Raw genomic sequence first — 14,051 nt, forward strand, 5'->3', positions numbered from 1 at the left:
TTTTTTTTATAGCTTCCGTAATTTTATCTGGTGTAACAAACCCGCCCTTATTCCATACGGACCGATTACCTACCACTGAGCCATCTGCGGCATAGTCATCTCCAAAACTCAGCAGTGGGGTACGACTTTCAATTCCCTCCACGGTCTCATTAACAAGGCTGTGGAAGGCGTTGTCCGTCGAAGTATCCTCAATCTGATGAATGCTCTGCAGATGACTTGCCATGAGTTCAGCTTTCTCTTCATTATTAGTTATATGAATCCCTCTATCGTTAATAAGCGATTTCATTGTTTCTCTAAGTGTCAGCCCTGCTGCTGCCTTTACTTTAAAATATGTGGAGGAATTAAGTCTAATTCCTTCCAAATGTGTTCTATAACGGTCACTTTCAAATGTGATAATTAATTCCTTTATAATAACGCCTAAGTTCCTTATGTCGGCCCTAATTATATTATACCTCTCAGGATCTGCGGTTCTTCGTAAGATATGCCTTAATCTTTTCCTTTCTTTTATTAAATTTTTTATGTTTGCTGGCAATTCGCCTAAAACTTTATTCTTATTTTCCCTTTTTGGTACGCATTGGTCAATTGTGTCTTTAAACACTCTATTAAGATTTTGTATACAGTCATCAATTTCATCACTTGTTACGTTTCTATTAGTTGGCAGCTCGTGTTCTGCCAATCCTAATTCTAGTCTTCTTCTATACCTCTCAATATTTATTTTATCATAATTATAATAAGTTTTTGCTTCTTCTAAGTAAACATTATCGATGTCAAGCACGATTTCGACAGCATTGTGATCTGATTCGAAATCATGTGTCACCAACATTTCATCGCTTGTTCTGATTGTTCCAGGAGAGATCATGAAAAAATCTATATATGAGTCTTCAACTCGATTGGGTCTTGTGGGACCTGCTGTTGGACATATATCCAGGTTAGGGCAACAACGGAGATATTCCCTAAGTGCACAACCCCGAATATTGCTACTGCTGTCTCCCCAGTCCGCATGTTTCGCATTTAGATCGCATCCAATAATAAGTTCATTGGTTGCCCCTAAATTTGCGACCTCATCTAAACTAGAAGGCCGAAAAGCAACATGCGGTCTGAGGTACATCGAAATTATTATTATAAATGAACCGTCTCTTTTAAAGAGCTTGATCCCACAAGACTCTATCTCTCCTGTATTAATCATAATTTCTTCATATTTAAAATTTTTCTTTATAAGTATGGCAGTACCACCCCCTATCCTGCCTACCCTGCACTGTTTATGAAGTGCATATCCCTCAATTTGTAGTTTATGTTTTTGAGACATTTTGTGCTCAGCTAAAAGCAAAATGTCCGGCTTATGCCTTTTTATAAATATGTTTAAATAGTGTTTCCTTTCTATAGAAACAACAGAGTTGGCATTGAGGAATATGCACTTCAACATTGATACCTCTGTATATACATTAGGAGGCCTAACAATGCTTCAGCCCCCCCTTCTTTCTCTTTCTTCTCCTTATATATATCTTGGTAATTTTCCAAGTCCTTCATTAATTCAGTCAAACTTTTACCGAAAGTATTTCTGCATTCGCTAGCCACTGAAGTTATCATTGGTGCAGGTCCTTCTTTTGTTACTTTATTAGGTAACGAAGTATAATTAGGCTTGCTAGGTTGGGTTTTTTCTCTGGTTACTGTTGAGAAAGATAGCCCTGCTTTAGCTAACATTCCTTCCTTTCTAGCCCTATATGTGGCTTCTTTTTCTTCTTTGCGTTCTTGTTTTTTTTGCAAGATGGCAATCCTTTTTGGGCACTCTGGTGCACTAGCTACATGTCCCTCTACATTGCAGTTGATGCATTTAATGGGAGGTCTATGTGCAACAATATCAGTTGCAATCTCTTGGTATTTTATATTTTCCTTGTTAAGGACTACGCAATTTTTTGGGCCATGTGGTCCGCCGCATTTAACGCAGCGATATGGCATGCCACAATTACGTGAAACATGACCATATCTCTGACAGTTAAAACATTGGACCACTTCCCGACCTGTCATTTTTTTGAAATCGACATTGCATTCCAAAATATCTTTTATTTTATATAGCCTGTAGATATCTGTAGATCTATCTAATTTAATAATCCATCTATTTCCTGTAATATTGGTAGCTTTTTCTACTACAACTTTAAATTCTAAATTTTGAAGATATTCTTTTATGTCATCTTCGGTATAAATATCAGAGAGACGTTCTACTAGCACTGTATATGGTAGTAGTTGTTTTGGTGTATGTGTGTGAAATTTGTATGCTCTAGCATCCAAAAGTAATCTAACTTTTTCAAAATTCTCTAAATTATTAATTCTTACTGAAAATACAGACTTTCTAATAATCTTAATTTTAAAGGTATTTTTTCCTATATGCAGATTCAGCAAATCTCTAAGCTCTTTAAATTGGCACTCGTACACAGTTATTGCTGGTAGATTCTTACCACGTCCTTCATTGTTTGTATTGGCAGCTTTGCTTGTTGCTGATGTTGTTTTAGCAGTTGCTGTTCTTGATGTTGATGCAGCATTCGCAGTCACTTGAGATGTTGTAGAGGTTTTGCTCTGCACCTTTGATGTCCCTGGCAGCTTTGGCGTCTTGCCTGCCTGTGCTGGCGCTCGGCATGCGTCCAGCTGAGTTTGTTGTAACGGCGTTACTTCCAATGGGTATTGGCTTTGTTGTCTATCAACAGTGTCAATTTCCATACTATTTTCAGTGGTGGTTGATGCGACCTTGTTGTTGTTGGTTGCAGATAATTGTTGTTGCATATTGGCTAAAATTCTCTTATAGCTATTTTCCTTTTTGTTGAATTCGATTATTTGACGTGATGCTTCTTCTTGCATTTTTCGAATTCTTTCCAATTCCTCCATAAGTAATAGATTCGTCTTTTCGGAATCTTCTAATTTTTTCTGGATTTCCCGTAACTGGGCTCCTAGTTTTAGATTTTCATAACAGGAGTCGTCATCACTCCTACCCTTTCTTTTGCTTTTCTTCCTCTTAACCTCTTTAAAGTCTTCGGAGGTTGCGGCTCGTTCTTCTTCTTTATTATTTGTCAAAATAACGGCGTCGACAAATAATGTTCCTCCTGCCTCGTCTACTGCAGACAACGACTCATCGTCATCCATAGTTGACATGTCGACGGCAAATTTCTTAGCCGCCGACAAACACCAATTTTATACTTAACACCACAACAGCGAAAAATTTGTTTTATAGTTGAAACAAAAATTTTTTATCTCTTTGCTAGTTGTGGTATTGTATAAGACACTTTCACTTTTCTATTTGCTTACTAGTAGACACTTCACTTAGCACAGTCAAACACAGAATGATGATGAACCTACGGCGTCAAACAAGAATATTTCAAGCATTAAATGCTCAAATGTTTCAGGTAGTCACAGTTGCTGTGTGGAATAGTGGCCAAACAACCCCATTTTTCGATGTGTGTGTATTAAATGAGCGAGAGAAAAGTATAAATAGTACGGGTATATTCGAGTAACGGCATCATTCTGTGTTTTTTCAGTGCTAAGTGAAGTGTTCAAAAAAATATTAAGTGAAAATGTCTGGTCGTGGTAAAGGTGGCAAAGTTAAGGGAAAGGCAAAGTCCCGTTCAAATCGTGCTGGTCTTCAATTCCCCGTCGGTCGTATTCATCGTTTGTTGCGCAAAGGCAACTATGCTGAACGTGTTGGTGCCGGTGCTCCAGTATATTTAGCCGCCGTCATGGAATATTTGGCTGCTGAAGTTTTGGAATTGGCTGGTAATGCTGCCCGTGACAACAAGAAGACTCGTATCATTCCCCGTCACTTGCAATTGGCCATCCGCAACGACGAAGAATTGAACAAATTGCTGTCCGGCGTCACAATTGCCCAAGGTGGTGTATTGCCAAACATCCAAGCTGTTCTCTTGCCCAAGAAGACCGAAAAGAAAGCCTAAATTATCTCGAAAGGTATTATGGAAAAAATACAGACCATCGTATAAGAAGAAGAAAAATCCATACAAAATTCAACCAATCCGTCCTTTTCAGGACGACAAAAAATATTTAAAAAGAGAAAAAATCTATTCAAACTATTAATTTTCATTATTTACATTTTATAGGGAAAGAATAAAAATGACCAAAAATTTAATATTTACATTTTATAGGGAAAAAAATAAAAATGCCCAAAAAATGATATTTTTCTTAATCGACGACAACCCTTGATTATTTTACAAATGACATTTTTTCTTTCATAATTCCTTAGAAAATATGTTCGTTTGTTGTAACTGTTTTTCATTTCTACCCCCCAACAGAATTGTGTTTGTTTTATGTCGCTTTAGTTTTCACAGGAATAGCGAGACAGATAGAGAGACAGAGAAAGAGAGAGAGAGCGAAAAAGAGATCATTCGTCTCATCGATGATGTTCGCGCCAATATTCGTTCATCGATGTTCCCGCCAATGTTCGTTCATCGTATGTTGACGATGTCTGTTATGAATGTGTGTGTGTGTGGTGTTGTGTGTTTGTTAGTTAGAATAACCAAATGCCTTTACTTACGATGATGATGGTTGTTGATGTTGTTGTAGTGGCTGTTAGAGTAAATTATATGGAAAAAGTGTTCTGCCGCCGCGAATTTTGAGGAGAAAAAAGTAACTGTATTTGGAAAGGAAAAAATGCAGAAATGTGTGATTTTGGTGATGTTGTCAAAGCATAAAGTTAGTAATAGAGTGATGACAACATGAAGTGCGCACGGAAAAAATTTTTTATTTTCAAAGGGAAAAAAGTAGAGTTGTGAAATAAATTGAGGATCATTGTTAGAAAATAACAAAAATACATAAAATAGAAGAAAATGATGTGATTTTTGTGGACATTTAAGAAAAAATAAATTATTTTTAGTGAAAGATAAGAAGAAGAAGAAGAAAATTTTCAATGATTTCAACATAAAGTAAAAGAATTGATGTGATTTTTGGGACGTTTGAGAAAAATAAAATATTTTTAGTGAAACATAGGAAGAAGAAGAAGAAATTTTTTAATAATTTCAACATAAAGTAAAAGAAATTTAGAAAATTATGTGATTTTTTTGGTCATTTAAGAAAATGTGATTTAGTGAAACAAGAAGAAGAAGAAAATTTTCAATAATTTCAACTAAAGTGAGAGAAATTTAGAAAATTATGTAATTTTTTGGTCATTTAAGAAAATTTGAGTTAGTGAAACGAGAAGAAGAAGAAGAAAATTCTCAATAATTTCAACATAAAGTGAGAGAAATTTAGAAAATTATGTGATTTTTTGGAGGATTATGGGATTTTTGAATAAATAAGTAAAAGATAAAATTTTTCTATGCGAGTTCATGAAATATAAGAAGAAGAAGAAGAATTTTTTCCTAATAATTTCAACATAAAGTGAGAGAAATTTAGAAAATTATGTGATTTTTTGGAGGATTAAGTAAAAGAAAATATTTTTATATGAAATCATGAAACATAAGAAGAAGAAGAAGTTTTTCATAAGCAATTTTTTGAAAAAAGAGATGCTATAAAATTTTTTTAAATATATTTTTGAGAAAAATCGCAGTAAATATTAACAAAATTCAAACTAATTTAAAGACAATTTTTTTAAAAAAAAAGGTAATTTTCTTTATACTTTTAAAAAATTTAATAACAATTTTTAATAATTTCATCACAAAATAACAAAAATTTTTACTTGAAGGAAAAAATAAGTACTTAACATCGCAGTCAAAGATATTGTTCGCTTGGCATAGCATTGATGTGCGTTAGTTATATGAACAAACACACGCACACACAGACCGACGCTAGCGTGCGTATACACACATCGTCGTATTATCAAGCAAGCAAGCAGCTACCCTAACAATGAGAGTTGCCGGTAGAACATGTATTAGTGGAAATAAAGGAACATTTTTGTGTATTACGAAAAAGGAATGATCAGAGTTGCCGACGGTAAAATATTTTTGAAGGCAAAAAAAGAAGAAGAAAAAATTGTAAGAAAAAAGGTAATGTTTGCCGACGGCAAACATTTTTGAAGGAAAAAATGGAAAATTATTTGATGATGGAAAAAAAATTTATGAAAATAAAATTAAATGAGCAGAGTTGCCGACGGCATTTATTTTTGAAGACAAAAGGGAATATTATTTGAAAAATTTTATGAAATGTGGAAAAAGAAAGAAAAAATAAAATGCACTGAAAAAAGATATAAGAAAGAAAATATTTTATGGTTAGTTTTATTTTTCATATATTAAGGTAAGTTTTATTTTTGATATATTTTATTAAATTTTTTTATGTTTTTGTAATTTTCAACAAGAAAATATCTCTTTTTAAATATTTTTTGTGGTCCTGAAAAGGACCGATTGTTTTGTTGTAAAAGAAAAATTCTCCAAATAGCGTCAAGAAAATATTTAACCGCCGAAACCGTACAAAGTACGACCTTGTCTCTTCAAAGCATAGACGACATCCATAGCAGTGACGGTTTTACGCTTAGCATGTTCGGTGTATGTAACGGCGTCACGAATAACGTTTTCCAAAAACACCTTCAGAACACCACGGGTTTCTTCGTAGATGAGGCCAGAGATACGTTTTACACCACCACGGCGAGCCAAACGTCTAATAGCTGGCTTGGTAATACCCTGGATATTATCACGTAACACTTTACGGTGACGTTTAGCGCCACCTTTTCCCAAGCCTTTGCCACCTTTACCACGACCAGTCATTTTTCACTTTTTTAAAAATCACTTAACACTTCACGAAAGCACAAGAACGAATGTTTTTTCGATGGCTGGCGGCTTCTATTTATACAAAAATTGGCCTGTTTGACTAACCAAGAGTCTTAATGGAATACACATGTATTTGTGTATGTGTTAGTACACATTTTGGGCGCGCACAGCTGTCTTTACTGGTTTACCCACCCCTAATCATAGCCGCCTCTTCGAAATTTTCTATAAATACCGCTATATGGATGGATGGCACAGTTATTACAGTGTTAACAGTGTTTGTGTGCATACCTAAGTGAAGTGAAAAAAATTAAAGTGAAAAATGGCTCGTACTAAGCAAACTGCCCGTAAATCAACTGGTGGAAAGGCTCCTCGTAAGCAATTGGCCACTAAAGCCGCTCGTAAGAGCGCACCAGCCACCGGCGGCGTCAAGAAGCCTCATCGTTTCCGTCCTGGTACTGTTGCCTTGCGTGAAATCCGTCGTTACCAGAAGAGTACTGAATTGTTGATCCGCAAATTGCCCTTCCAACGTTTGGTTCGTGAAATTGCTCAAGATTTCAAAACTGATTTGCGTTTCCAGAGCTCTGCTGTTATGGCCTTGCAAGAAGCCAGTGAAGCATACTTGGTCGGTCTTTTTGAAGATACTAACTTGTGCGCCATCCACGCTAAGCGTGTCACCATCATGCCTAAAGACATCCAATTGGCCAGACGTATCCGTGGAGAACGTGCTTAAATTCTTGACGTTTTAAAAACTATTTTTTTACAACAAAACAATCGGTCCTTTTCAGGACCACAAAATATTTATAAAAAAGAGATTATTTTTTCATCAAACTATTTATCATTTTTAACATTTTAAATAAATAAATATTTTTCTTTGTGTTTGTTTAATTTTTGAGGCTGATTTTAGGAATATTTGAAAATTTTCTTGTATGAGTCATATTTGACGGCGTCAGTAAAAATCTCCCATTAGAAGACACATTTTATTCTTCTTCTTGAAAAAAAAATATAATATTACAATTTTCCCTTTCAAAGACACATTTCTGCTTCTTAAAAAAGTATTGAAATTTGCTTCTATAGGTAATTTTTGACGGCGTCAGTAAAATTATTCATTTAAATATTTTGTTCTTCTTCTTGACACAAAAAACAAAAATTATGTTATAATTTTTCCCTAAAAAGACATTTTATTCTTCTTCTTGAACAAACTTATTGAAATTTCCTTCTATATGTAATTTTTGACGGCGTCAGTAAAATTTTCCCATTGAAATGCACATTTGTGTTCTTCTTCTTCTTCCTTTTCTATGTGTGTTTTTGATGGCGTCAGTAATATTTTCCTATTAAAGTATACATTTATTCTTCTTCTTTCTTTTCTGTTGGTCTTTTTGACGGCGTCAATATTAATTTCATCTTTAAAGGCAATGTTTTTTTCTTCTTCTTATTTTCTTCATAACAAATATTTGTTTTATTGAACTTCTTTTTGTGTGTATACTAATGTCCACGAGGCATATGTTCAATAAATTTGGCGCGAAATGTTCTCTGCAATAATGCTCTCACTATTTCTCATTCAAAATGGTTGAAAATTTTTGGCGGAAAATGCTCTCTGTTTTGTTTTATTTTTTCTTTTCAGATAATGATGAATGAAATATGCAATTTTTTTCTTTTCAGCTATATATATATTTTAATTTAGTAAAATTTTAGGATAATTTTGTAAAATTATAATTTTTTTGAAAATATTAATCAATAATTGTCTCACGTAGATATGACGAATATTTCTTGGCCATTTGAAAGGCGTAATACTACATTTTAGAAAAACATTTTCTTTTTAAAAAAAAATGTTTAAATCTTGTATTATTTTTACAGAATTGTCATAAAAAAGGGATTTATTTATTTTATTATATACATTTTTGCAAAAAATATCCAAATTATTAACGAAATCAGGAAAAATATACGTGTGAAAAACTTCAGTAATTCTATATGGTTTTTTCCTTGATATGTACTAGCAAAGGAAGAATTATTTTTGGAGAATATTTTTTGCAAAAAATGATGAAATGTTTACTAAATTTTAACGAAAATGTCCTCATATTTTATTAAAAATTAATTTTTGAGCGATTTTCATTTAATTTAGCAAAAATATTTCAATTTTCAAAAATATTACCTTTGACAGTGAATGTTTGTCCATAGGTGGTATACGGTAATGGGAAGATTTTTTTAACTTTTCCAAAGAAATAACTACTTTTTATGAATAATGTTATAATTTGGTGTAAATATACAGATTCTGAAATGTTTTTTAAGAAATTTTTATAAAACTTAATTAGATTTGAGCTTTTAAATTTCTTTGAAGAAAAACTTTTCTTCATTGAAAATATGCCAACAAGAGGATTTCTGCCGTCTTGGACCACATAAAGATTTTCAATTTTTTTCACAGTGAAAATGTAAAATATGTCAATATTTTAATTTTATCCCAAAGTAAACATATCAGGCTTTATTCTCAAATAGAATTTGGAAAATATTTTTTGAAAAAATTCATAATTTTTTCAAATTTAGTTACAAATTTGTGATTACATTTTTACAATCTGTGAAGTTAAACGCTTATAACTTTTAAACGGATAAAGGAAATTACACCAAATTTTCGTTAAAATATGGCCTGATATCTATACAAGAAATGTGTAAAATATCTTTTATAAAAATATTCAAACATTCTTCAGAAAAATTAAATTCCTACGAAAACTTTTGTAAAAAATTAAACACGCTTCCACACAATATTTCGAAAAATATAGCTATTGACTACTATGCACTTCTCATCTTTTCAATGTACCTACCATGTTAAAACTTTGCCAATAACAATTTAATAGTACACATAAATTTGTGAGTGTATTTGTGTTACAGTGAAATATAAACATAAAAGTGAATAATCATGTCTGACGCCGCCGTTGTTGAAGCCACCGCCTCCCCAGTTGCCGCTGTTGAGAAAAAGGCACCAAAGAAGGCCGCAGCCAAAGCAAAGAAACCATCAGCTGCCCCTACTCATCCACCAACCCAACAAATGGTTGACGCCGCCATCAAAACATTGAAGGAACGTGGTGGTTCATCATTGCCTGCCATCAAGAAATATTTGGCCAGCACCTACAAGGTTGATGCCCAAAAATTGGCTCCTTTCATCAAGAAATATTTGAAGAGCGCTGTTGCCAGTGGAAAACTCATCCAAACTAAAGGTAAGGGTGCTTCTGGTTCATTCAAATTGTCCGCCTCGGCTTCCAAGGAACCCAAAGCAAAGACTGCTGAAAAGAAGAAGAAGGCACCAGCTGCTGAGAAGAAGAAGAAGGCTGCCCCTAAAAAGGCCGCCGGTGAAAAGAAAACCGCTGCCAAGAAGCCATCTGCCGCCAAAAAGACCGCTGAGAAGAAGAAGGCTGACAAAACAAAGGCTAAGGCCGCCAAGAAAACCGGTACAGTTAAGGCTAAACCAGCAAAAACCGCCGCTAAAGCATCTGCCACCAAACCAAAGGCACCCAAGGCAAAAACAGCAGCTGCTAAACCCAAAAAAGCCGCCGCACCAAAGAAGCCAGCTGCCAAGAAAGCCGCCGCCAAGAAGTAATTTTTCCCAGAAAGATTACTTGTTGACAACATTTTTCGATATTCGAAAGCATAATATCTAACAGCCCTTTTCAGGGCTACAAATTAAATTCAAAAAGAGAAAATCTTTACTTCAAACTATTTATTATTACTACTATTTATTGTTTTATTACCTAAATAAATAAGAAAAATACACACGTGTCTGATTTTAAAAAAATTTTACCCTCACTAATTACTTTTCCTATTAGGTAATTAACATTGAGCCTGTTTTATTATGGGCATTCCACAAAATAACACCACAAAGGGATTAAAATTTTAGTCTGGGTCATAAAATAAATGTGACTAATTTTTGTTTGTCTAATTATGGTCATTTTCATCTAATTTCATATTTTAGGAATTTTTCATTTAATCTTCAAAAATGATAATTTTTTCTCTTTGCAAAAATTGTTTGCTGGGTAAAAGGAGATTATTTTAATCAGGAATGTTTTTCTATTCTAATGAAGTTATGTTGCAACTCTATTTTATTTCTTTTTCTATTTTTTCCATTGAAAAATGTCCCGTTAATTTTTGCGCCACCACCAAAAAAATTTCCCCTTAAAAATGTTCGCGCTTCATATTTGACATTGGCGTAGTGAAGTATTACAGGCAAAATGCTTATACATACTTGTTGTTCGTTTATACATTTTCGATATGGTGGTGACTGCCGACGGTAATACTAAGTAACAACGCACAAGCACACACACACATACCCATACAGTGGATGGCGTGTTGTTGTACACACATAGAGTAGCCAAGCAAGCAAAAAAGCAATATGAACCACGGCAAAACAAGATTTGACGGCGTCATTTACTAAATACATGGGAAAATTATTATTTTTGCTAGAATATGAGGAATTTTAAAATTATTTTGGTAAGTTTCTTTATTAAATAATGGAAAATAAGTGTTTCGACAAAAATTTGATCTCTTTTAAAATGTTTTTTGTGGCCCTGAAAAGGGCCTTTTATGGTTGAATTTCGACGAAATATGAAAAAATCAAGGCATTTACTTGGAGCTGGTGTATTTAGTAACAGCCTTGGTACCTTCAGAGACAGCGTGCTTAGCCAATTCACCGGGCAACAATAGACGGACAGCGGTTTGGATTTCCCGACTGGTGATGGTAGAGCGCTTGTTGTAGTGGGCCAAACGAGAGGCTTCGGCGGCAATACGTTCGAAGATGTCATTCACGAAACTGTTCATGATGCTCATGGCCTTTGACGAAATACCAGTATCAGGATGGACTTGCTTCAACACTTTGTAAATGTAGATAGCGTAACTCTCCTTACGCTTGGTACGTCTCTTCGACTTATCGCCCTTGGTGATGTTCTTTTGGGCTTTGCCGGCCTTCTTTGCTGCTTTACCACTGGTTTTAGGAGGCATTTTTCACTTTTAGTTTTTTAATCACACAAACACTTTTAACACTGTTCACAAATGATGAACCTACGGCGTCAAACAAGAATATTTCAAGCATTAAATGCTCAAATGTTTCAGGTAGTCACAGTTGCTGTGTGGAATAGTGGCCAAACAACCCCATTTTTCGATGTGTGTGTATTAAATGAGCGAGAGAAAAGTATAAATAGTACGGGTATATTCGAGTAACGGCATCAACATTCGGTATTGTGATCTTGTGAAGTGAACACCTAACTGTGAAGTGACTAAGTGGAAAAACAGTGGTGAAAAATACCAAGTGACTTTTATTTCAAAAAAGATTTGAAAACAAAATTTTATCTCAGACGCTAAAAGCGTAAAAACTGATAATTTCCTTGTGGTTAAGTGCTAAGTGTGAGAACCGCATAGTAGTCGGTCAATCTCTTTCTTGGTTTAATATACACAAGAAGACTGAAACGAGTGGTGGTTGTTTCTTACAGCCATTCAGCATCGCTGGCGGGCAGAACCAACCCCGCTAGCAGTTCAAAGCCAATGTCTTTACAATCTGACGGCGGCAAAAATGATGAAGATGGTGATATTAATGTAAATGCCACATTATATACGGATATACCAGCTTTACCAAAACTGGCAAGTGAAAACCGACGCATTTTATCTGCAAAATCAAAAATGGCAGATAAAACTACAAATGCGGATGATAATTTTGCACCTGAGGATGCGAACAGCGACGGTGGAATGTCAACCTCATCCGTTGGGAAGCGCAAATCTAAGAAGCGCGGGCATGTTAACGATGGGGAAGCGACCTATAATTTTCTAAAACTGGAAGCTTTGATTCACCAACAACAAGCTACGATCGAGCGCCTCGAGCAAGAAAAAAATCAAATGGCAGCTGAATTATCTGCCATTAAAAAATGCATAAGCACGGGTGGTGCTAATGCCCCAAAAATCATTGATTGGTCAACCGAGGCAAACATGGATCACGGTTGCTCTAATATTGAAGATGGTGCTACTGATTCCACAGCACCCATCAATGGATCAAACGAAAGGCTGATCCCAAACAACAACAATATCATCGACGTCTCTTCAGAATGGATGCAAACGACGTCGAAGGAAAGTGCTAGTAGCTCGAAAGACGATATAAGCTGCTTGAAAAATGCACTTGCAGAGACAACTCATAAGTTGACAATGGCAATTGGCCGGGAAAGCGCATTTTATCGTGTCATTGCCAAACTCCAAAATGAAATCGCCTCTTACGGTAGCAAACCACAAGAAGCGCCGGAAGATCTTTTGAAACAAGTGTTAACTGACAACTCTAAAATGCTCCCAGTTAACTATGAGCCGGTTACAACGCAGGGAAATAACCGGGCTGCCGAGGTAGCCGAAAACCTCGGTATTGCGACAGATGATTTGCCGCAAAATATGAATGTGACTAACACGGTTTCGAAGGGCAAAATTCCGAAACCCACCGTAATCCCAGCGAAAGTCCTTCCACAAAAGAAGGTGAACAAACCAGTGACTCCCGACAATGGAGCCGCCAAAGCAGCTGTTGGTGGCAAGATGCCTCCCTCTCCTAATGAAAAGCCGTCTGCTGGTAAATCAATGCCAGCATTTACAGTTTATGATGTAAATTTAAAGGAGATTTCAGGAATCCTCAAGCAACATTATCGCACAGGTGAGTTTTCTTTAACTTATATCCGTTCGAATGTGTTGTCTCTTAAGGTGAGGGGTCTCCCAATTTATGAAAGTGTTAAAAAATTATTGTCCGACCGTGGGTACAAATTTCATACCCACACGCCCAGGTCTCTTCTGCCCCATATGTTGGTTATAAATAATCTCACCAGGGACTATACTGAGGGTGAAATTAAGGAATACTTAGAAACAAAACTTCCTTTCAAGGTCGAGTTTCTTGGTGCAGTCAGCGTCTCTGACAGAAAATGGCTGCTTAGAGTTTCTAAACAGTCTGACATCCTTAGTCTATATAAACTGAGAACTATTTTTGATGACATTAATATCACCATCACCAAAGACAAAGGGCGCGATATCACGCAATGCTTTAGCTGCCAGCGGTTCGGCCATGTTGCAAGTAATTGCACCATGCCGATCCGCTGCGTTAAATGCAGTGGTAACCATAGCCCTAAAAATTGTCAAATACCATCTAAAGGCCAAGAGATGGCTATTGAATCAGTGGACTCTTCCTCAGTGGATACTGTTAAAACTCCTGCACCTCCTTGCAGATGTGCCAACTGCGAAACAGAAGGTCACCCTGCTTGTGCTCGTGACTGTCCACGCCGTCAGGCGATTCTGAATAAGAAAGCTAAAGTTAAGGCTGATATTCAGAACAGAGCTGTAACTCGGTCACAACGTCTTTCG

General features: G+C 35.5%; 4 protein-coding genes and 1 long non-coding RNA gene across 5 annotated transcripts; 4 read left to right on the plus strand and 1 right to left on the minus strand.

Annotated features, from left to right (window-relative positions):
• Window positions 1-3,329: 3,329 nt before the first annotated feature.
• LOC141392298 (histone H2A-like) lies at window positions 3,330-3,935 on the plus strand. Its single transcript, XM_073965247.1, has 2 exons — window positions 3,330-3,471; window positions 3,580-3,935. Exons 1-2 carry the CDS (start codon window positions 3,330-3,332, stop codon window positions 3,933-3,935), a joined length of 498 nt encoding a protein of 165 aa, XP_073821348.1.
• Window positions 3,936-4,692: 757 nt separating this feature from the next.
• LOC141392886 (uncharacterized) lies at window positions 4,693-6,106 on the plus strand. Its single transcript, XR_012409908.1, has 2 exons — window positions 4,693-5,595; window positions 5,678-6,106. It is a non-coding gene; the product is annotated as an uncharacterized lncRNA (long non-coding RNA).
• Window positions 6,107-7,014: 908 nt separating this feature from the next.
• LOC141392299 (histone H3) lies at window positions 7,015-7,425 on the plus strand. The gene has a single exon (XM_073965248.1). It carries the CDS (start codon window positions 7,015-7,017, stop codon window positions 7,423-7,425), a length of 411 nt encoding a protein of 136 aa, XP_073821349.1.
• A 2,120-nt stretch (window positions 7,426-9,545) lies between these two features.
• LOC141392887 (histone H1-like) lies at window positions 9,546-10,354 on the plus strand. The gene has a single exon (XM_073965858.1). The coding sequence runs from the start codon at window positions 9,604-9,606 to the stop codon at window positions 10,279-10,281; it is 678 nt and encodes a 225-aa protein (XP_073821959.1). The 5' UTR covers window positions 9,546-9,603; the 3' UTR covers window positions 10,282-10,354.
• Window positions 10,355-11,246: 892 nt separating this feature from the next.
• On the minus strand, window positions 11,247-11,688 carry LOC141392888 (histone H2B). The gene has a single exon (XM_073965859.1). The coding sequence runs from the start codon at window positions 11,673-11,675 to the stop codon at window positions 11,301-11,303; it is 375 nt and encodes a 124-aa protein (XP_073821960.1). The 5' UTR covers window positions 11,676-11,688; the 3' UTR covers window positions 11,247-11,300.
• Window positions 11,689-14,051: the final 2,363 nt, after the last annotated feature.

This window comes from Musca autumnalis, unplaced genomic scaffold (assembly GCF_047663935.1).
Source record: "Musca autumnalis isolate F117 unplaced genomic scaffold, ASM4766393v1 scaffold_2, whole genome shotgun sequence".
Classification (NCBI taxonomy): Eukaryota; Metazoa; Arthropoda; class Insecta; order Diptera; family Muscidae; genus Musca; species Musca autumnalis.

Bases quoted from the DNA above. Each gene is read 5' to 3' on its own strand.
- LOC141392298 (XM_073965247.1), top strand. From the start codon at position 3,330: ATGATGATGAACCTACGGCGTCAAACAAGAATATTTCAAGCATTAAAT. The intron at 3,472-3,579 runs GTATAAATAGTA...GTCGTGGTAAAG, and splicing joins ATTAAATGAGCGAGAGAAAA to GTGGCAAAGTTAAGGGAAAG.
- LOC141392299 (XM_073965248.1), top strand. From the start codon at position 7,015: ATGGCTCGTACTAAGCAAACTGCCCGTAAATCAACTGGTGGAAAGGCT.
- LOC141392887 (XM_073965858.1), top strand. From the start codon at position 9,604: ATGTCTGACGCCGCCGTTGTTGAAGCCACCGCCTCCCCAGTTGCCGCT.
- LOC141392888 (XM_073965859.1), bottom strand. From the start codon at position 11,675: ATGCCTCCTAAAACCAGTGGTAAAGCAGCAAAGAAGGCCGGCAAAGCC.